Raw genomic sequence first — 24,142 nt, 5'->3', positions numbered from 1 at the left:
TGAAAATGAAGATACAACATACTCAAACTTATGGGACACAATGAAAGCTGTGCTAAGAGGAAAACTCATAGCGCTGAGTGCCTGCAGAAAGAAACAGGAAAGAGCATATGTCAGCAGCTTGACAGCACACCTAAAAGCTCTAGAACAAAAAGAAGCAAATACACCCAGGAGGAGTAGAAGGCAGGAAATAATCAAACTCAGAGCTGAAATCAACCAAGTAGAAACAAAAAGGACCATAGAAAGAATCAACAGGACCAAAAGTTGGTTCTTTGAGAAAATCAACAAGATAGATAAACCCTTAGCCAGACTAACGAGAGGACACAGAGAGTGCGTCCAAATTAACAAAATCAGAAATGAAAAGGGAGACATAACTACAGATTCAGAGGAAATTCAAAAAATCATCAGATCTTACTATAAAAACCTATATTCAACAAAATTTGAAAATCTTCAGGAAATGGACAATTTCCTAGACAGATACCAGGTATCAAAGTTAAATCAGGAACAGATAAACCAGTTAAACAACCCCATAACTCCTAAGGAAATAGAAGCAGTCATTAAAGGTCTCCCAACCAAAAAGAGCCCAGGTCCAGATGGGTTTAGTGCAGAATTCTATCAAACCTTCATAGAAGACCTCATACCAATATTATCCAAACTATTCCACAAAATTGAAACAGATGGAGCCCTACCGAATTCCTTCTACGAATCTACAATTACTCTTATACCTAAACCACACAAAGACACAACAAAGAAAGAGAACTTCAGACCAATTTCCCTTATGAATATCGACGCAAAAATACTCAATAAAATTCTGGCAAACCGAATCCAAGAGCACATCAAAACAATCATCCACCATGATCAAGTAGGCTTCATCCCAGGCATGCAGGGATGGTTTAATATACGGAAAACCATCAACGTGATCCATTATATAAACAAACTGAAAGAACAGAACCACATGATCATTTCATTAGATGCTGAGAAAGCATTTGACAAAATTCAACACCCCTTCATGATAAAAGTCCTGGAAAGAATAGGAATTCAAGGCCCATACCTAAACATAGTAAAAGCCATATACAGCAAACCAGTTGCTAACATTAAACTAAATGGAGAGAAACTTGAAGCAATCCCACTAAAATCAGGGACTAGACAAGGCTGCCCACTCTCTCCCTACTTATTCAATATAGTTCTTGAAGTTCTAGCCAGAGCAATCAGACAACAAAAGGAGATCAAAGGGATACAGATCGGAAAAGAAGAGGTCAAAATATCACTATTTGCAGATGATATGATAGTATATTTAAGTGATCCCAAAAGTTCCACCAGAGAACTACTAAAGCTGATAAACAACTTCAGCAAAGTGGCTGGGTATAAAATTAACTCAAATAAATCAGTTGCCTTCCTCTATACAAAAGAGAAACAAGCCGAGAAAGAAATTAGGGAAACGACACCCTTCATAATAGACCCAAATAATATAAAGTACCTCGGTGTGACTTTAACCAAGCAAGTAAAAGATCTGTACAATAAGAACTTCAAGACACTGAAGAAAGAAATTGAAGAAGACCTCAGAAGATGGAAAGATCTCCCATGCTCATGGATTGGCAGGATTAATATAGTAAAAATGGCCATTTTACCAAAAGCAATCTACAGATTCAATGCAATCCCCATCAAAATACCAATCCAATTCTTCAAAGAGTTAGACAGAACAATTTGCAAATTCATCTGGAATAACAAAAAACCCAGGATAGCTAAAGCTATCCTCAACAATAAAAGGACTTCAGGGGGAATCACTATCCCTGAACTCAAGCAGTATTACAGAGCAATAGTGATAAAAACTGCATGGTATTGGTACAGAGACAGACAGATAGACCAATGGAATAGAATTGAAGACCCAGAAATGAACCCACACACCTATGGTCACTTGATTTTTGACAAAGGAGCCAAAACCATCCAATGGAAAAAAGATAGCATTTTCAGCAAATGGTGCTGGTTCAACTGGAGGGCAACATGTAGAAGAATGCAGATCGATCCATGCTTATCACCCTGTACAAAGCTTAAGTCGAAGTGGATCAAGGACCTCCACATCAAACCAGACACACTCAAACTAATAGAAGAAAAACTAGGGAAGCATCTGGAACACATGGGCACTGGAAAAAATTTCCTGAACAAAACACCAATGGCTTATGCTCTAAGATCAAGAATTGACAAATGGGATCTTATAAAACTGCAAAGCTTCTGTAAGGCAAAGGACACTGTGGTTAGGACAAAACGGCAACCAACAGATTGGGAAAAGATCTTTACCAACCCTACAACAGATAGAGGCCTTATATCTAAAATATACAAAGAACTCAAGAAGTTAGACCGCAGGGAAACAAATAACCCTATTAAAAAATGGGGTTCAGAGCTAAACAAAGAATTCACAGCTGAGGAATGCCGAATGGCTGAGAAACACCTAAAGAAATGTTCAACATCTTTAGTCATAAGGGAAATGCAAATCAAAACAACCCTGAGATTTCACCTCACACCAGTGAGAATGGCTAAGATCAAAAACTCAGGTGACAGCAGATGCTGGCGAGGATGTGGAGAAAGAGGAACACTCCTCCATTTTTGGTGGGATTGCAGACTGGTAAAACCATTCTGGAAATCAGTCTGGAGGTTCCTCAGAAAATTGGACATTGAACTGCCTGAGGATCCAGCTATACCTCTCTTGGGCATATACCCAAAAGATGCCTCAACATATAAAAGAGACACGTGCTCCACTATGTTCATCGCAGCCTTATTTATAATAGCCAGAAAATGGAAAGAACCCAGATGCCCTTCAACAGAGGAATGGATACAGAAAATGTGGTACATCTACACAATGGAATACTACTCAGCTATCAAAAACAACGAGTTTATGAAATTCGTAGGCAAATGGTTGGAACTGGAAAATATCATCCTGAGTGAACTAACCCAATCACAGAAAGACATACATGGTATGCACTCATTGATAAGTGGCTATTAGCCCAAATGCTTGAATTACCCTAGATCCCTAGAACAAACGAAACTCAAGACGGATGATCAAAATGTGAATGCTTCACTCCTTCTTTAAATGAGGAAAAAGAATACCCTTGGCAGGGAAGGGAGAGGCAAAGATTAAAACAGAGACTGAAGGAACACCCATTCAGAGCCTGTCCCACATTTGGCCCATACATATACAGCCACCCAATTGGACTAGATGGATGAAGCAAAGAAGTGCAGACCGACAGGAGCCGGATGTAGATCGCTCCTGAGAGACACAGCCAGAATACAGCAAATACAGAGGCGAATGCCAGGAGCAAACCACTGAACTGAGAATAGGTCCCCTATTGAAGGAATCAGAGAAAGAACTGGAAGAGCTTGAAGGGGCTCGAGACCCCAAAAGTACAACAATGCCAAGCAACCAGAGCTTCCAGGGACTAAGCCACTACCTAAAGACTATACATGGACTGACCCTGGACTCTGACCCCATAGGTAGCAATGAATATCCTAGTAAGAGCACCAGTGGAAGGGGAAGCCCTGGGTCCTGCTAAGACTGAACCCCCAGTGAACTAGACTGTTGGGGGGAGGGCGGCAATGGGGGGAGGGTTGGGAGGGGAACACCCATAAGGAAGGGGAGGGGGGAGGGGGATGTTTGCCCGGAAACCGGGAAAGGGAATAACACTCGAAATGTATATAAGAAATACTCAAGTTAATAAAAAAAAAAAAAAAAAAAAAAGAGTTGCCTTGGTCATGATGTCTCTTCATAACAATAGAACAATTACTAAAACACCTCAGTGCATACATAAAATAGATACATAGCCAAACATTTACCCATAATAAATAATAAAGAAGTTTATTTTAAAATATTTTCCATATACATAATATAATTTTATCATTTTAAAAGTTAAATATGCCAGGTGGTGATGGCATAAGCCTTTAATTCCAGCCCTCAGGAGGAAGAAGCAGGCAGATCTCTATGAATTTGAGGCCAGCATGATCTTCTGAAATAGTTCCAGGACAGCCTGAGATATATAAAGAACCCTATGCTGAAAAATTAAAAATACGATTTGCATACTAATGAGAGTGATGGGTTCATTTAATTTTATGTAGAGAACTAAACTTTTTCTGAATATTTCCTAGGGTGGGGAATTACAGACCATTCAGTGCTTTTTGGAGCTGAATAGTACAAAATGACAAAACCATGTTTAGGGCCGTTCCAGAAATTTTTAGAAATTCTGTAATACTTTCAAGCCAAAATTCATTGAATGATTTTTATGAAACTCAGGTCAGCAAATCAAACATCAGTTTTTAAGATCAAATTTTCTAACAAAACTCATCTAAAGGTATACTACCTGACACTGATACTCTGAGGAATGATGGTAGGAAAATATTGAACATTTTGCATTCCATAATTAAATCCTTATGTTACTAGAAGGGTATGTAGAACTTTCTACATAGAGTAATTCACTGCCATTCATGACATACAATGGTCCCATAATACTCCAGGGTATTCTAGGCAGCATTTATTGGCATTGCATAGTGTGCTTGATATGTTCTGAGAACTAAGATGATATCACATGACACAGTACAGTTGACTGCTGCCATAACACTTTGTTTTCCATTTCATATTAGATTTGAAATTAAGTTTTGCTCATTGTGTATTCAGAAGCCTTTACTATTGCCAAATTTTTGGTGACCCCCATAGTATGTGAACCCATGTGGAGTCATAGCCACAATTCAAGAAGCAGGGAACAACAGATTTTACTCTAAATGCTTTCTCTTCGTGATGTTTAAGACACTTCAACTGAATTTCCTCTGACCATGTCTTATGATACAGAGCATCATGCTCATAATTGGTTTTCTAAATTCTTATGATTCTTCCTTATTTCAGGAAATAAACTAATGTATTTCTCTGTTGACTTGTCTAAGGATTGGCACATGCCTGAAACCATAGGGTTCTGGAGGTAGAAGAATAAAGATTAAGAGTTCAAGGCCAGCTTAAGCAATATAACAAGTTCCTGTCTTGAAAGAATCTAATCTGTATCTGAGCTGTGTACTGCTTCTTTAGCACCCACAAGATCCTGTGTTCAATTTCTAGTACTGGAAAAGTAGAAAAATCAGAATATTGAAGAAGCTAAATCAACTAACTGTCTACCAAGTAGTAATGATCATTAACTATACCTGTTGTAGAAACTGTTTTTCTAATACAGGAAATTGTTCTGGTCTTTTCACTCACAATGATGCACCATCATGTCAATCATGTCAATGGTATTACTCTACATGTTGAAGCATTCCTTCATCCTGAATGTCTGATCTTTACATTGTAATGACTTCATACTTTCACAGTCAGGTAGTAGTGTCATTCAATCTGTCCTCGGGAGTTGGCAGGCATTTGCAACAAACTGACCTCAATATGGAATCTATGTCAAAGATATTGGTCTGGGATGATGGTCCTTATGCAAATGATCCTTGGCAACTGTGTCCTCAAAGAGGCTTTGAGTGTCTGGTTATGGCATGGGTAGATCTTTGGTGCTCTACTAAGCCCATATGTTCAAACTGGCAGTAAGAGGCCAATAGGAGAACATTGTCTGGATTCAGCAGGTTTTACTTGCTTATAAGTCACCATCTTAGACAATCTTCTGGGATGACTTAAAGAAAGCCAGAGAGAGTTTCACTGCAGTGCCTTAATATTTGTTATCAAACATGGCTGAAGGTAAGAAACCATTATTCATAATGTCTGTGTTAGTTGGCAAGGAAGTGGGAAGTGCAAGTCTTCTGCAATTATTAAAATTAACATGGAAACAAGGGAAAGTATCCAGCACACTTAGAAGGAGAAGTTTCTATCTGGGTTAGGCTACTGTCTCTGGGGTAAGTAGGAAGATAATGTGACTTCACCTTATATCCTCTCTGGAGTTTTTGAGTTTTAACTTTATTATTTCTCAGCAGTAACTGCTTCCCTGGCTTCAACTTATTCCCAGTGTGTCTCTGGAATTCCATAAGCTCTGTGTAATTTTTATGCACATATAGTCTCATAGAAGGATGCAAGTCTAGCTCCTGCCTACTTGTAACTATCTGTGACCAAAAGTCATGGCTCTTTACATTCAAATTCTTTGACTGAAAAAGAAGAATGAAAACCAGCCATGTTCCCACATGGGTTCCAGAGTTCAAAATATGATCAATGAGAGCCACCTTGGAGGACAAAATCTCAGTTAGATTGTAGAAGCTATTGTTAAAAGCTTTCCTGATGACTGCCAAGTAGAAGCTGTGCCCTCTGACCTCAGAGCCACAGAGAAACCCTGCTTTCTCTCCTGCTGTGCCTTTGTAGTTCACTAACTTGGCTCTGATGAAGCCAGAGTTATGAACCATGAGTTGCATTTTCCAGGAAGTGCAGTGTTTAATACAGTAAAACCAAACGAAGGAGGAGTGCTGGCCTCCCAGTATGACGCAGGCAAGAGTCAAAAACAGGTCTATGTGGGAAAATATATCTATGTTTTTGTCTCTTCCTTGAGTGTTAAGTAATATGAATAGAGAGGCAATCATATTCAATTTATTGGAGACTAATGTTCAGAAATTTTGACTTCATGGAGGCCTTGTGTTAAAAACAAAGCAATTTCAAAGAAATGTGGTCAAACTGCCTTCTAAAATCTCATGTTTCTATTTGTAGATTAATGCTTTCCTTATCTGCCTTAGAGACATGTCTCATTATAGCCTACAGCAGTTAAGACAGAAACATATAACTAGTCAGTGTGGAGAGTAAAGGACAGCTGAGTGCTTAACCCAAAATGGTCATAAAAAAGTTCTCTCTGAGGGTCAAGGTCTTAGCTAGGAAGGAGGATGAGAAGAATGGAAGGGCCAGAGTATGACAAGGTATATAGTAAAAAGATTTCTCTGGAATGATATGGCCTTGCAGTCGATGAATCTACTGCAGGGGTGAAATCTTGCACAAGAGTCGGTATATCTGTACTTTACCATAGAAGAGGGAAGGTTTCATGAGGTCCATCTCTTCCTGAGTAATTATTGACAGCTAATGGTGAGTATGGAAGGGCATCGCTTTCTTTAGTCATGTAGCTACTGACTGGTTGGATATAATCCAGGAAATGACTTCACCCATGCTCACGTGAGCAACCCTAAGTAAACTCAGTAGAACACGCACATGACATAAAAATAGAAAGGGCTTCCTGCGAAGAAGGGGGAGATGGTGAAAGGAAAGACTGAAAATGACAGGAGGTAATGAGTGATGACTAAAACGCATTATGAACATGATGACACTTTCAAAGAATAAAAAAATCAAATTTAAAATGTAGAGCAACTGGGTGTAGGAGGGAATTTCAATAAAATTTTCAGTTTCAACTTTAAAAAAGTTGAAAGTTTTAAAAAGCAAAATGCCCCAATTTAAATCGACTGGCAAGCAATGGTCAATATTAATTGAAGATGGTGGTAGAGGATATAAAGTAATTAAGAACAACAAGGTAAGTTACTATAAGACTAATAATTGTTTCTGTAATTCCTAGTTTATGTCATATTTAGACATATTATTTAGGCAAATAATCAGTTCTAGGACATTATTTTTAACACATATGATCAAGGTGTCTTGGAGTTGATGCTGATTCTCACTTTTACTCACAAGATTTCATCTGGTCCATCTGAGAGGCACTTATGACATAAGCACATTTTATAATGGAGAGATCTCAGATCCCATGAAGTCTGGCATTTTCATTTAATAAAGATGGAATGCATGAGACCTGTACTCATTACTTTAATAACGTTATTTTCAAACTCCAGGGAGGCAGTGTGATACACTTTCTGCCTCAGAAACACTTTCGCTCTTTGTTTTAGGATTTAGTCATTTGTTCATCGCTAGAATAAACATATCATTAGAAAAAAAGAGAGGAATATTAAGTTCAATACCAAAAAAAAAAAAAAAGAAAGAAAGAAAGAAAAGGAGAAACTGGGGTTAGAAATTAAACTACAATATATTATGAAAATTTAAATTATTTTACATAATTGTATCCTTATAAATGTCTACATAGGCCCAGAGAGTTTCTTGCTAGTCTGAGTGTTTTATGGTAGCAAGAGTTCTGGTTTCAGCCTATCATCCACTGCTGGGGAAATGGCTGCACTTTCCGAGTCCAAGTCTTATAAAATCACGAGAGAAAATGGACTTATTTCCAAGAGCCTCTTCTGAGTCTCCCTTGAGGAAGTTCTAGTAGCACAGGTCCCTTTCGCATATACATCTACTCAGCTCCACAAAGCACAGCTGGGATGGGTTTCTTGCCTTACCAGAATGGTTGATGGCTTGCTGGAAGTTTTCATTTACAGAGACACTATAAAAGAAACAAAGCACTGTGAGCTCAACAATGTACGTAAATAGATTATTACCATGTTGCTTTTGTAATTAAACTGATGAACAAAAAAATCAGGCAGTTGAATGCAAATAACATTCCACTTTTGCACTTTTAGGTTGACATACAGCTTTTGAAGTAATGCAGCAATCCTCAAGTACTCGGTTAATATGAAAACCCATACTTCTCACACCCTGGGAACCCATGGCTGACAGCCCATTCCAGGGAGGGTGAACCAACATTATTTTCATGAAGCTTTGCAAGAGAAATGTATAAAGCACACAGACATGCAAAAAATAAAATAAAATAAAATAAAATAAAATAAAATAAAATAAAACACCACTTACAAGAATTCAGAGTCCAGCCACTGCTGGATACTTTCCTGTTTGGAATTTTCTACAAAGAAAAAGAAAGAACCAGATCTGTTAGTCAAAGCACAACCAGCTACAATGACCCACTCTATCATCTGCCACACTCAGCAGCTCTGTTTCCTACATAGGGAGTCACATGTTCATGTAAGCATATTCATTTTCCCCCTGGAGGCACAACCTCCTGTTTTCCATAATCAGCCTCTTCCAAGAATGGATGTAAACTTGCCAAAAGCCTATAACTTAAGGAAAAAAGGAACAAAACGTAAAGGACTAGCAAAATGAATCAACGGAGGTGAGAGGTGGTAAAATGGCTGTGAAATTGCCTAGCGTGAATACAGTGAATAGAAAAGTGTATGAGACTATTGTTTCTCTCTTGTTGGCCCTAAATCACCATGGAACCTCTCCTTATTAAATCCCAACATTTACCTAAGGCAGCTAGCCAGCAATGTTTATTTGCAAGGAGTTCTCTGCCAGGTTAGAAACTAGATTTGCATTCATTCCAGGGACAAATTGTCATAGAGTCCCAGGATCTCCAAAGCCAACCTGTGTTTAAAAGGCTCCAGCCTTTTAAGGTGGCTTGAAAAACAGAAAATGGAAAGGGAAAGGAGATGAACAGTACTGGTTCTGAGAGACATTTGCTTTAGTTCTTGTTAACGACTACCTCATATCCTGAGCTCAGTCTGACTTTATCCATGAAATACTTGAATAATTCTCCTCATAGACTATTGGGTAAAACCAACCAGCCAGTAAACCTGGGAGATGCGGAGTGGTCTTCATTTGTGGTGCTATGCATGCACAGAATGGGAACGTTTTCTTCTTTATTACTTTTTATGTTAGTCAAATGATCGCCAGTGCCTCATGCAAGATGCCCAAGAAACTTTAAATAAAATGGAGTTCTGACACAAGGTTCACTAGGAGCTGGGAAGATGGCTTGTGGTTCAAGTGCTTGTTGTACTAACATAAGGAACTGCATTTGGATCCCCAGCACTCACAAAAGAACAGGGTGTGGTTGCACTAGTAGGACCCAGATTACTTATTCTAATTGGAGGTCAGTCTAGCTGAATTGCACAACTCCAGGTTCAGTGAAATTACTTCTCTATCTGTCTCTCTTACATACATGTATACAAAGAAGAGGAAGAAGAAAAAGAAAAAGAAAAAGAGGAAGAGGAAAAGGAAGAGGAGGCAGAGGAAGAGAGGATGGGGAGAAGGAGGACCAGAGGTTGGTGGGGGGAAAGGAGGAAGAGACAGAGGAGGAAAGGAAAGAGGAAGAAAAAGGGAGGAGGAAGCAGAGGAGAGGAAGAGAAAAAGAAGGAGGAGGAGGAAGAGGAAGAGGAGGAGGAGGAAGAGGAGGAGGAGAAGAGAAGGAAGGAGAAGCTTTTTTAATTGTGCCTGAATGTAACTTCAGAGTCCTGGAATTTAGGATGAGGGTATTGGAATGGAAAGGAAGCAGTGTTTATTGCTTAGTTGGTCTATTTGTGCCGAAGTCAGAATGTCCATTTTATAGACTTGCCAGGAATTGTGCCAGGAACACTTGTTTCTTCAATATGAAGTTCAAGTCTTTAGAATTAACTTGCTCCCACGCAGAAGCCTCACATCCCTCATTGCCCACAGCGGAGCACTTCCTAGATTTCTAGAAGGACCCTTACCTTGCACAAACATAGTGACCATTGGGTTTTCTTCTTCAGAATCAGGAAGCAGATGCCCATCCAGAGGTGCCCATGCCCTCTTGGTATGTCTTAAGATATCTCTCTTTCTCTTCTCCAGGCTGGCTCTGGGGATGTCAGATCCTTGTAATTTCTCCATTATCATGAGAGTGATTCCACAACCTTACTGAAACCACACAGGCAGACAAACCAGGCACAATGAGTTCAGAACTGGGCTTTGTCCCAGTGACAGGGAGGATTCTTAGAAACAACTGAGCCACCTAGAGTCACTGTCTTACTGAGAAAGACTCCCCTACTCAAGCAGAATCCCTGCTGATTTGGGCAGAAGTATTTCCTTACTATGGCCAGACATACCAAGGGAGTAACTTAGCATTGCCAGACACAAGCCCACATCCACACTGACGGTTTCAGTCGTGTGTACTGACATGTGGCTAGAGAACAGAGAAATTGAATTTTGACACGATCCTTACTTTTGCCATGCTAGTCTGAACTTTGAGCACATAACAGGTATTTTAAAAAACAAGTAAAAATTAAGATAGTGAAGTTCAGGTTCAAAAACCACTCTTTCTGCTTAAATTATTGTCTTAAATTGTTTCCGTCAGTATTGATTCAGTCTTTAAATTCATAGGCATGACTGAAGAGACAGAAAGACTCCAGCAGCATTCATACCATCCTTGTATTGGTGCGTAATCGCAAGTCACATTACATATAAACTGTCATTTGCAACATGTGTCTGCGAAAGGCAAACCATTCTGACTGACTGCAAATATCTGATTATTCTCTCTTAGTTTTAGGCACACATCCCAGATGTGATTGTCAGTAACACTTCCCTTACATGCTTTATACATTAAAATGGTACCATTTGTGTAAATTTAGAACTAATACTTAAGGTGACTATTAATTTTACATTCTAAATGCTAAAACCAAGGAGTTTCAAATAGTTAAATATAAGGCCCAAAAGATGGACATTTTATTCAAGAATATTAACCTTTGAGTATCCTCTTCAGCAAATTTTAAAAAATGACAATAAGTCAAGGCACAAGTAATAGAAATCAGTTTATATTTCATACTCAATGCAGTTGTATACTAGAATTCATAACACTAGAAAACGTAATGCCTATGTTTTGCATTAAAAGTGTAGTCATTTAATTGTGCAAAGGTTTTGACACTGTCATATTTAAAGAAAAGGTTGTCTTGCATCTTGTAGGTGTGAATGAAAAATCAGAGGCAAATTTTAACAAGGCAAAATTTCACAAGAAACAAAATTCAAAACTCTGCACAAGGATATCCTGAAATGTGACACTCATTAAAGAAACAGAAAGCTTTAACAACAGAACAACAAGGTTCCTCAAATTATATGATAGTTTTCTTGGTCTGAGCTGAAGATTTTGCTTAGAGAGACAAGAATTACCAAGTCGCTGATTATGTTCTGAGTGGGAATGTCACATGCCATCAAGCCACTGCTCTGTGCAAATCACTGGAAGAATTGTTTCATTTTAGATAGAAAGATCATTTTAGTTCTATTTCCAAGTTTCTACTCTATAACAGTAGATTCTACCCCAGTCTCCAGTTTTACTCAACTATTGAAAACTTTTTCTCTGCCACATTGATTGTACTTTCTACAGATTATAAAAAAATCTGCCCCCCAAAGTGGAAATTGTGCTAGAAGCAGGTGTCAGAGAACTATTGGTAAAGGAAGTCTCTTGTTCACTTTGCCTTAGTGGGTACCTTCCAGTTAGCAAATAAGTTTGCTTCTGGATATAAGTCCCTGATGCTTGAATGGCCATCTTTGACATCTATTTACTGGACCTTCAAAGCACCTCTTTAGACAAGGACATAAACTAATTGAATGGTAGCTTTGAATTGTCCCATGGTAGCCAGGCAGAAATTGGGCTGCATGAACCCTGATATCTTCTTCCTGGAACCCCTTTGTTTCCAGGACCATTTGAAAACTAATTCTGGCCAGTTTCACCTGACCCTAGGACAAAGCTTACATCTTGATTATGTTGTCACCAAAACCTGAAATGTCCAGTCGTTTCTCACCCAAATCCTATTTTGAAGGCCATGTGTGTGTGTGAAGAGACTCACTGCTGTGGATAGTTTATATCATGTTTCATTTTAAAACTGCAAAGCTATAGGTACCAAATCTTTACTTTGTTCAAGAAGCTACTATGTTGAACAACATCAACCCAACCGTTCCTATCTCTTAGTCCTGTAGCAGAGTCAGGAAATGTAAAGTTCCAATGCAGTGATGATATTACAGTGCCAAGACTGTGGTATTGCCATCAGAGCCCAATTCTCCAATCAAAACAAACATGGAATATCCAAACACACCAGAAAAGCAAGATCTAGTTTCAAAATCATTTTTGATCATGATGCTGGAGGACTTCAAGAAAGACGTGAAGAACTCCCTTAGAGAACAAGTAGAAGCCTACAGAGAGGAATCGCAAAAATGCCTGAAAGAATTCCAGGAAAACATGAATAAACAAGCAGAAGCCCATAGAGAGGAGACACAAAAATCCCTGAAAGAATTCCAGGAAAACACAATCAAACAGTTGAAAGAATTGAGGATGGAAATAGAAGCAATCAAGAAAGAACACAGGGAAACAACCCTGGATATAGAAAACCAAAAGAAGAGACAAGGAGCTGTAGATACAAGCTTCACCAACAGAATACAAGAGATGGAAGAGAGAATCTCAGGAGCAGAAGATTCCATAGAGATCATTGACTCAACTGTCAAGGATAATGTAAAGCGGAAAAAGCTACTGGTCCAAAACATACAGGAAATCCAGGACTCAATGAGAAGATCAAACCTAAGGATAATAGGTATAGAAGAGAGTGAAGACTCCCAGCTCAAAGGACCAGTAAATATCTTCAACAAAATCATAGAAGAAAACTTCCCTAACCTAAAAAAAGAGATACCCATAGACATACAAGAAGCCTACAGAACTCCAAATAGATTGGACCAGAAAAGAAACACCTCCCGTCACATAATTGTCAAAACACCAAACGCACAAAATAAAGAAAGAATATTAAAAGCAGTAAGGGAAAAAGGTCAAGTAACATATAAAGGCAGACCTATCAGAATCACACCAGACTTCTCGCCAGAAACTATGAAAGCCAGAAGATCCTGGACTGATGTCATACAGACCCTAAGAGAACACAAATGCCAGCCCAGGTTACTGTATCCAGCAAAACTCTCAATTAACATTGATGGAGAAACCTAGATATTCCATGACAAAACCAAATTTACACAATATCTTTCTACAAATCCAGCACTACAAAGGATAATAAATGGTAAAGCCCAACATAAGGAGGCAAGCTATACCCTAGAAGAAGCAAGAAACTAATCGTCTTGGCAACAAAACAAAGAGAATGAAAGCACACAAACATAACCTTACATCCAAATATGAATATAACGGGAAGCAATAATCACTATTCCTTAATATCTCTCAATATCAATGGCCTCAACTCCCCAATAAAAAGACATAGATTAACAAACTAGATACGCAACGAGGACCCTACATTTTGCTGCCTACAGGAAACACACCTCAGAGAAAAAGACAGACACTACCTCAGAGTGAAAGGCTGGAAAACAACTTTCCAAGCAAATGGTCGGAAGAAGCAAGCTGGAGTAGCCATTCTAATATCAAATAAAATCAGTTTTCAACTAAAATTCATCAAAAAAGATAAGGAAGAACACTTCATATTTATCAAAGGAAAAATCCACCAAGATGAACTATCAATCCTAAATATCTATGCCCCAAATACAAGGGCACCTACATACGTAAAAGAAACCTTACTAAAGCTCAAAACACACATTGCACCTCACACAATAATAGTGGGAGATTTCAACACCCCACTCTCATCAATGGACAGATCATGGAAACAGAAATTAAACAGTGATGTCGACAGACTAAGAGAAGTCATGAGCCAAATGGACTTAACAGATATTTATAGAACATTCTATCCTAAAGCAAAAGGATATACCTTCTTCTCAGCTCCTCATGGTACTTTCTCCAAAATTGACCATATAATTGGTCAAAAAACGGGCCTCAACAGGTACAGAAAGATAGAAATAATCCCATGCGTGCTATCGGACCACCACGGCCTAAAACTGGTCTTCAATAACAATAAGGGAAGAATGCCCACATATACGTGGAAATTGAACAATGCTCTACTCAATGATAACCTGGTCAAGGAAGAAATAAAGAAAGAAATTAAAAACTTTTTAGAATTTAATGAAAATGAAGGTACAACATACCCAAACTTATGGGACACAATGAAAGCTGTGCTAAGAGGAAAACTCATAGCGCTGAGTGCCTGCAGAAAGAAACAGGAAAGAGCATATGTCAGAAGCTTGACAGCACACCTAAAAGCTCTAGAACAAAAAGAAGCAAATACACCCAGGAGGAGTAGAAGGCAGGAAATAATCAAACTCAGAGCTGAAATCAACCAAGTAGAAACAAAAAGGACCATAGAAAGAATCAACAGAACCAAAAGCTGGTTCTTTGAGAAAATCAACAAGATAGATAAACCCTTAGCCAGACTAACGAGAGGACAAAGAGAGTGCGTCCAAATTAACAAAATCAGAAATGAAAAGGGAGACATAACTACAGATTCAGAGGAAATTCAAAAAATCATCAGATCTTACTATAAAAACCTATATTCAACAAAACTAGAAAATCTTCAGGAAATGGACAATTTCCTAGACAGATACCAGGTATCGAAGTTAAATCAGGAACAGATAAACCAGTTAAACAACCCCATAACTCCTAAGGAAATAGAAGCAGTCATTAAAGGTCTCCCAACCAAAAAGAGCCCAGGTCCAGACGGGTTTAGTGCAGAATTCTATCAAACCTTCATAGAAGACCTCATACCAATATTATCCAAACTATTCCACAAGATTGAAACAGATGCAGCACTACCGAATTCCTTCTACGAAGCCACAATTACTCTTATACCTAAACCACACAAAGACACAACAAAGAAAGAGAACTTCAGACCAATTTCCCTTATGAATATCGACGCAAAAATACTCAATAAAATTCTGGCAAACCGAATTCAAGAGCACATCAAAACAATCATCCACCATGATCAAGTAGGCTTCATCCCAGGCATGCAGGGATGGTTTAATATACGGAAAACCATCAACGTGATCCATTATATAAACAAACTGAAAGAACAGAACCACATGATCATTTCATTAGATGCTGAGAAAGCATTTGACAAAATTCAACACCCCTTCATGATAAAAGTCCTGGAAACAATAGGAATTCAAGGCCCATACCTAAACATAGTAAAAGCCATATACAGCAAACCAGTTGCTAACATTAAACTAAATGGAGAGAAACTTGAAGCAATCCCACTAAAATCCGGGACTAGACAAGGCTGCCCACTCTCTCCCTACTTATTCAATATAGTTCTTGAAGTTCTAGCCATAGCAATCAGAAAACAAAAGGAGATCAAGGGGATACAGATCGGAAAAGAAGAGGTCAAAATATCACTATTTGCAGATGACATGATAGTATATTTAAGTGATCCCAAAAGTTCCACCAGAGAACTACTAAAGCTGATAAACAACTTCAGCAAGATGGCTGGGTATAAAATTAACTCAAATAAATCAGTTGCCTTCCTCTATACAAAAGAGAAACAAGCCGAGAAAGAAATTAGGGAAACGACACCCTTCATAATAGACCCAAATAATATAAAGTACCTCGGTGTGACTTTAACCAAGCAAGTAAAAGATCTGTACAATAAGAACTTCAAGACACTGAGGAAAGAAATTGAAGAAGACCTCAGAAGATGGAAAGATCTCCCATGCTCATGGATTGGCAGGATTAATATAGTAAAAATGGCCATTTTACCAAAAGCAATCTACAGATTCAATGCAATCCCCATCAAAATACCAATCCAATTCTTCAAAGAATTAGACAGAACAATTTGCAAATTCATCTGGAATAACAAAAAACCCAGGATAGCTAAAGCTATCCTCAACAATAAAAGAACGTCGGGGGAATCACTATCCCTGAACTCAAGCAGTATTACAGAGCAATAGTGATAAAAACTGCATGGTATTGGTACAGAGACAGACAGATAGACCAATGGAATAAAATTGAAGACCCAGAAATGAACCCACACACCTATGGTCACTTGATTTTTGACAAAGGAGCCAAAACCATCCAATGGAAAAAAGATAGCATTTTCAGCAAATGGTGCTGGTTCAACTGGAGGGCAACATGTAGAAGAATGCAGATCGATCCATCCTTATCACCCTGTACAAAGCTTAAGTCCAAGTGGATCAAGGACCTCCACATCAAACCAGACACACTCAAACTAATAGAAGAAAAACTAGGGAAGCATCTGGAACACATGGGCACTGGAAAAAATTTCCTGAACAAAACACCAATGGCTTACGCTCTAAGATCAAGAATCGACAAATGGGATCTCATAAAACTGCAAAGCTTCTGTAAGGCAAAGGACACTGTGGTTAGGACAAAACGGCAACCAACAGATTGGGAAAAGATCTTTACCAATCCTACAACAGATAGAGGCCTTATATCCAAAATATACAAAGAACTCAAGAAGTTAGACCGCAGGGAGACAAATAACCCTATTAAAAATGGGGTTCAGAGCTAAACAAACAATTCACAGCTGAGGAATGCTGAATGGCTGAGAAACACCTAAAGAAATGTTCAACATCTTTAGTCATAAGGGAAATGCAAATCAAAACAACCCTGAGATTTCACCTCACACCAGTGAGAATGGCTAAGATCAAAAACTCAGGTGACAGCAGATGCTGGCGAGGATGTGGAGAAAGAGGAACACTCCTCCATTTTTGGTGGGATTGCAGACTGGTAAAACCATTCTGGAAATCAGTCTGGAGGTTCCTCAGAAAATTGGACATTGAACTGCCTGAGGATCCAGCTATACCTCTCTTGGGCATATACCCAAAAGATTCCGCAACATACAAAAGAGACACGTGCTCCACTATGTTCATCGCAGCCTTATTTATAATAGCCAGAAAATGGAAAGAACCCAGATGCCCTTCAACAGAGGAATGGATTCAGAAAATGTGGTACATCTACACAATGGAATATTACTCAGCTATCAAAAACAACGACTTTATGAAATTCGTAGGCAAATGGTTGGAACTGGAAAATATCATCCTGAGTGAGCTAACCAATTCACAGAAAGACATACATGGTATGCACTCATTGATAAGTGGCTATTAGCCCAAATCCTTGAATTACCCTAGATCCCTAGAACAAACGAAACTCAAGACGGATGATCAAAATGTGAATGCTTCACTCCTTCTTTAAATGAGGAAAAAAATACCCTTGGCAGGGAAGGGAGAGGCAAAGATTAAAACAGAGACTGAAGGAACACCCATTCAGAGCCTGCCCCACATATGACCCATACATATACAGCCACCCAATTAGAGAAGATGGACGAAGCAAAGAAGTGCAGGCCTACAGGAACCGGATGTAGATCGCTCCTGAGAGACACAGCCAGAATACAGCAAATACAGAGGCGAATGCCAGCAGCAAACCACTGAACTGAGAATAGGCCCCTGTTGAAGGAATCAGAGAAAGAACTGGAAGAGCTTGAAGGGGCTGGAGACCCCAAAAGTACAACAATGCCAAGCAACCAGAGCTTCCAGGGACTAAGCCACTACCCAAAGACTATACATGGACTGACCCTGGACTCTGACCCCATAGGTAGCAATGAATATCCTAGTAAGAGCACCAGTGGAAGGGGAAGCCCTGGGTCCTGCTAAGACTGAACCCCCAGTGAACTAGACTATGGGGGGAGGGCGGCAATGGGGGGAGGGTTGGGAGGGGAACACCCATAAGGAAAGGGAGGGGGGAGGGGGATGTTTTCCCGGAAACCGGGAAAGGGAATAATACTCGAAATGTATATAAGAAATACTCAAGTTAATAAAAAAAAAAAAAAGAGTGTGGTATTGCACATCAGATTCCAGAGCAGTCCATGGACCAGGCCAAATGATCATGGGAAAGGAAATTCCAGGTAGTTTGGGCAGTGATTCTTTGGCTGTCTTGTTTGCTTAGTTTTTCTATTGAATTATTTCTTTATTTTTCATGTGGGCACAAGCCATGGAGACAAAACAGAGTTCAGAGGTCTATTCTCTCCTTCCATGACCTGAGCTCTGAGGATTGAATTCAGGTCATCAGGTTTGTAGCAGTTTGACTTTACCCAGTGAATGACCCATTTCAGCCAATCCCATTCTTGGTTCTTTTGTGGTTAAAATAGCAAATTTGACAGGTCAGATGCCCTGACTCTCAGCTCTGTTGCATTCTGAACTTCGAAGAAATTGTCAAACTTATTACATACTGCATTACTTCACTCTTGGAGTAGTTGTGAAATAACTACTTCAAATGAAAGAATTAATGGGAAATCTATTCAAAACAACCACGGATTATATTTTCCAGCTCCTCCTTCTCTTTTCTGTTTTTTTCTTCTTCTCATCATTATCCTGTCAAGAATTGCCAAGTGAAAGAAATAAATCACCAATTGTTTTAGTTTTGGTACTTTTCTGCCTAATTTTATGTCAACCTGATACAAGCTAGAGTCATATGGGAAGTGGAAACTTCAACTGAGAAAAAGTTCCCATCAAATTGATCTATGGAAAAGCCTATGAGACATTATTGGATTCTCTCTCTCTCTCTTTTTTTTTTTGGTTCTTTTTTTCGGAGCTGGGGACCGAACCCAGGGCCTTGTGCTTCCTAGGTAAGCGCTCTACCACTGAGCTAAATCCCCAGCCCCTCTCTCTCTTTTTTTAATTGGATATTTTCTTTATGTACATTTCAAATGTTATTCTCTTTCCCAGTTTCCCCTGTGTTAACCCCTATCCCACTCCCCTCCCCTGCTTCTATGCAGTTGCTCCCCCACCCATTTACCCACCAACTCCATCCCACCTTCCCACCCTAGCATTTCCCTACACTGGGGCATCAACCCTTCACAGGACCAAGGGTCTCTCCTCCTATTGATGCCCGACAAGGCCATCCTCTGCTACATATGTAGCTGGAGCCATGGGTTGATCCATGTATACTATTTGGTTGGTGCTTTAGGCCCTGGGAGCTCTGGGTGTCTGGTTGATTGATATTGTTGTACTTCCTATGGGATTGCAAACCTCTTCAGCTCCTTTCGTCCTTTCTCTAACTCTCTATTGAGGACCCCATTCTCAGTCCAATGGTTGGCTGAGAGCACTGCCTCTCTATTTGTCAGGTTCTGGCAGAACCTCTCAGGAGACAGTTGACAGACAACTCCTGTCAGCATGCACTTCTTGACATCTACAATAGTGTCGGGGTTTGGTGACTGTATATGGGATGGATCTCCAGGTGGGGCAGTCTCTGGATGGCCCTTGTTCAGTCTCTGTTCCACACTTAGTCCCCATATTTCTTCCTGTGAGAGCATCCATATTTTGGTCTTCCTTCTTCTTGATCTTCATGTAGTTTGTGAATTGTATCTTGGGATTTCCAAGCTTTTGGGTTAATATCCACTTATCAGTAAGTGCATATCATGTGTGTTCTTTTGTGACTGGGTTACCTCACTCAGAATGATATTTTCTAGTTCCAACCATTTGCCTAAGAATTTCATGAAGTCATTGTTTTTAATAGCTGAGAGTAGTATTCCATTGTGTAGATGTACGACATTTTCTGTATCCATTCCTCTGTTGAAGGACATCTGGGTTCTTTCCAGCTTCTGGCTATTATAAATAAGGCTGCTATGAACATAGTAGAGCATGTGTCCTTGCTATATGTTGGAGCATCTTTTGGGTATATGCCCAGGAGTGGTATAGCTGGGTTCTCAGACAGTACTATGTCCATTTTTCTGAAGAACCACCAGACTGATTTCCACAGTGGTTGTACCAGCTTGCAATCCCACCAACAATAAAGGAGTGTTTTTCTTTCTCCACATCCTTGCCAGAAAATAATCTTTCAACAAACCCAAAGGAAGATAGCCACACAAACATAATTCCACCTCTTACAACAAAAAATAACAGGAAGCAACAATCTCTTTTCCTTAATATCTCAACATCAATGGACTCAATCCCCCAATAAAAAGACATAGACTAACAGACTGGATACATGAACAGGACCCAACATTTTATTGCATATGGGAAATGCACTTCAGTGACAAAGACAGACATTACCTCAGAGTAAAAGGCTAGAAAAATTTTTTTCCAAGAAAATGGTCTGGCATAGCTATTCTAGTATCAAATAAAACTGACTTTCAATAAAAAGTTTTCAAAGAAGGTAAGGAAGGACACTTCACACTTGTCAACAAAAAAATCTACCAAGATGAACACTCAATTCTGAACATGTATGCTCCAAATGCAAAGGCACCCACATTCATAAAAGAAACTTTACTAAAGCTCAAGGCACACATTGTTTTTTAATTAGTGATTGATGTGGGAGGGCCCAGCCCATTATGGAAAGTGCCATCCCTGTGGTGGTGGTCCTGGTTTCTATAAGAATGGGGGCTGAGCAAACCATGATGAACAAGCCAATAAGCAGCACTCCTCCACGGCCTCTACATTAACCCTTGTCTCCAGGTTCCTGCTGTATTTAATTTCCTGTTCTGCTTTCCTGTCATAGTGAACCATGATATGGAAGTTGAAGCAAAATAAACCCTTCTTCCTCCAAGCTTCTTTTGGTTACATTGTTTTATTACAACAATAGAAATCCTCACTAATACAATTTCCATTACCGTGATAAAATATCAAGTTAGGGAAAAAGAGACTTTATTTTATTTTACATTTCTAGGATCTAGTCCATAATTGAGGGGAAGTTTGTCTAAGAACTTAATCCATAGTCAAGATCAGGGAGAAGCAATGGGTAGATGCTGCTTGCTTACATCCAGGTTTCTCCTCTCCTTTATAGTTCAGGATCCCTGCCTTGGGAAATTGCTACCTGGGATGAGATGGTTCCTTTTACATAATTGAAAAATAGAGAGATTCACTTTGCGTGAACAGAACATGTTCACATACCAGTCTGATAAAGACAAATACTCAAATGAGGCTCTTTCCCCAGGTGTTCTAAGTTATATAAAGTTGACATTTAAGACTAATCATAGGGGCTGGGGATTTAGCTCAGTGGTAGAGCGCTTACCTAGGAAGCACAGGCCCTGGGTTCGGTCCCCAGCTCCGAAAAAAAGAACCAAAAAAAAAAAAAAAAACTAATCATTAGATTAACGAATACAAGAAAACAGATTTGACACTCTTAGTTTGTAGATAATCCATGTTGTCCTGAAATAACTCAGTAGGATAGCAGAAACCTCTGGAAGTGTGGGAATACAGTATTTCTACAACTGAGGTAATGTAAAGTCTCTGAGGCATGCTAGAATCTTTTAGCAGGGCCTTGAAATTTCTTCAAAGTGTACATGATCTCATGGGTACAGGTTGCAGTTTCTAACATTGGTCATGCCTTTTGAATGTTCCCTGTGGTCAAGAAGGTAACTTCATAAAGGAAAAACATCCCTAACAAAGTCCACAGGGACCCTGACAGGGTCACAGAGATCTCTTCAACCACCTCCTTGAGCCTAATCTTGTCATTGTTATCAGAGCTGTTCTGCGGCCCTTCATAAGATCTATAATGTCATCCATACCTACCTTCTGCTCCTCTACCTTTTTCATACACTGACTCCCTCAGTTGTAACTCTTAGGAAATGGTTCCTTTAGGCTACACAGTACTCTGGTAGGACCTGCCTATTTCCAGCCCTGGATTTGCTCATGGATATCTATACATTTTTTAGGCTCATGTTTTCTAAAAGATTGTTATTAAAACCTTCAATATTACTCACTTCACTACCAAAACTAAGACTCTAACCCTGAGAAGTTGATACATTGAGAAGTAGAGAATGAGCATCACCTCACTGTGTCTGTGGGTCACATTCCTGTGAGTGATATTGCTTATCTGGCCCAATCTTCTACCCTTTTTTGACTCTCTTAATCCCCAGAGCTCACACACTGCCTGCCACCCACTGTCCCCTGCATTATGTATGTGTGTATGTATGTATGTGTGTATGAGTAAGTTTCTGTCTTCAGACACACCAGAAGAGGGAATCAGATCCCATTACAGATGGTTATGAGTCACCATGTGGTTGTTGGGAATTGAACTCAGGACCTCTAGAAGAGCAGTCATTGCTCTTAACCTCCAAGTCATCTCTCTGGCCTCTGTGATTGCTTCTATTCTATTCAAAATTTCTTTGGACACCATCTTTGTCCTTTTGGTGTCATTGGCCCTTTGTTGGAATATTCTATCCACATAAAAACACACTATAATATGATTCATCTTACAATAATCTTCAACCTGCCCTCTCAAACCCTCCAACCTTGCCTTGGTTTTATAAACCAGTGATGTTGACTCCCAAACTTAAACTTCCAAATTTTGCCTATCTGAACTTCAGGCCACACTTTTTCCCTTTCCTCGACATTTCCACATGAATATTTGTAGACAAACTTAGTGTGTGCCACACTGAATTCTTCTTTGTTTCCTTGGTTCCATTCTTAGCTCCAAATGTATCTTCCCTTCTTTCATCATTCTGCATCTTAACAAATTACATCTCCATTAGCATACCTGCTCCATCAAGAACATACAAGCCTTCCCTGATTCTTGAATTCCTCCCATCTCTCAAATTTAATCCTAAAATGGAGGATTACCATATAGCTCAAAACATCCATTTCCACTGCTATCAAACTGACAGAAACTGAACCTGCAGTCTCTCTTGGGTCTAGTAGGAGGCCCTGTCCACACACAATCCATGCCTTCCCTAAGTAACTGAGCAAATCATTAGTGCTTCAATCTTTATGCTACCCTTTCACAATCTCTAGAAACTGTAGTCATCACTTCCTCTTAATTTAAACAAACTTTTAACTAGGTTTTAAAAAAATTACACTTCCAGAATTTCTTCCTACTTAGTGTCGCAGCATTCTTTCTCGTTTGTTTCTAGTTTCCTAGATTCTAAGGTTTGGGTGTTCAGTCTTCAGTGTCCATTTTTCCCTTCTCTCTACAACTTTTCCCTATGTGAACATGTCTGTATTAGTTTCACTGTAACCCATAACTCGCTGTAAATTGCTATTTTAAAGTATTGGTTTTTCTTTGGTAAGCCTGTTTTTATCTTTCAATTTAGTCACCCTGTTTCTTAACTACCTAAATCACTCTGAGAGTTTCTCCAGGACAGATGTCTTCCTAATCTTATCATATTAACATAAGTAAGGTACCGAATGTGTACTTACTGAAAGGGGATATATGTCAATGAATACCAGAAATAGCTAAGCAGTGTCAAGGTGAAGCTGATTGAAATAGGAAAGGCTAGAAAAGAGGCTGCTACTACACATTTATCAGGAATGGTTCACAGCATCAAGGGGTAGTGCATAGTAGATGTGAATTAGAAAAATAGTGTGGTTTACATACATGTGAACACAAACAACCTATATTCTTATCATAGTAAGTACCACCTAAAATATAGTCTAAAGCTATCAGGATACTTCATTTTCACTTCTCCTATTAGCCTCTCAACAGCTGATAAGCAAATAAAAGGTTTAATCCATCACCAGGGAAACAAAAAGCTTGTAGTTTCCAGTTTAATTAATCAACAAATAGATGTCACCTGGCTGGATGACACTAGACATGTAGTTTCAAGTTTTCTGGGAATGTAGTTTCTATTCACATAATAGGAAGGAATTGAAAGAGATGAGATAATTTTGCAATTTCATTATTCCATTTTTATCTTTCCTACAGACTATTTA

General features: G+C 39.1%; 1 protein-coding gene across 4 annotated transcripts in view; it reads right to left on the bottom strand.

Moving 5' to 3' along the window:
* Positions 1-24,142, bottom strand: part of Itprid1 (ITPR interacting domain containing 1) — a 168,173-nt gene that overhangs the window by 111,735 nt on the left and 32,296 nt on the right. For 2 of the 4 annotated variants that reach the window (XM_087658734.1, XM_087658736.1), the window contains exons 2-4: positions 10,351-10,530; positions 8,681-8,729; positions 8,272-8,315 (exon numbers count right to left, since the gene is read on the bottom strand). In XM_087658734.1, the coding sequence (XP_087514860.1) occupies positions 8,272-8,315; positions 8,681-8,729; positions 10,351-10,513 (256 nt within the window). In that variant the 5' untranslated portion in view covers positions 10,514-10,530. 4 annotated transcript variants of the gene reach the window in all.

The sequence above is a fragment of the Rattus norvegicus genome, chromosome 4 (genome assembly GCF_021556685.1).
Source record: "Rattus norvegicus strain SHRSP/BbbUtx chromosome 4, alternate assembly SHRSP_T2T, whole genome shotgun sequence".
In the NCBI taxonomy this organism is placed as follows: domain Eukaryota; kingdom Metazoa; phylum Chordata; class Mammalia; order Rodentia; family Muridae; genus Rattus; species Rattus norvegicus.
The sequence above is the reverse complement of the archived record's forward strand: the minus strand, read 5'-3'. Positions and strand labels throughout refer to the sequence as shown.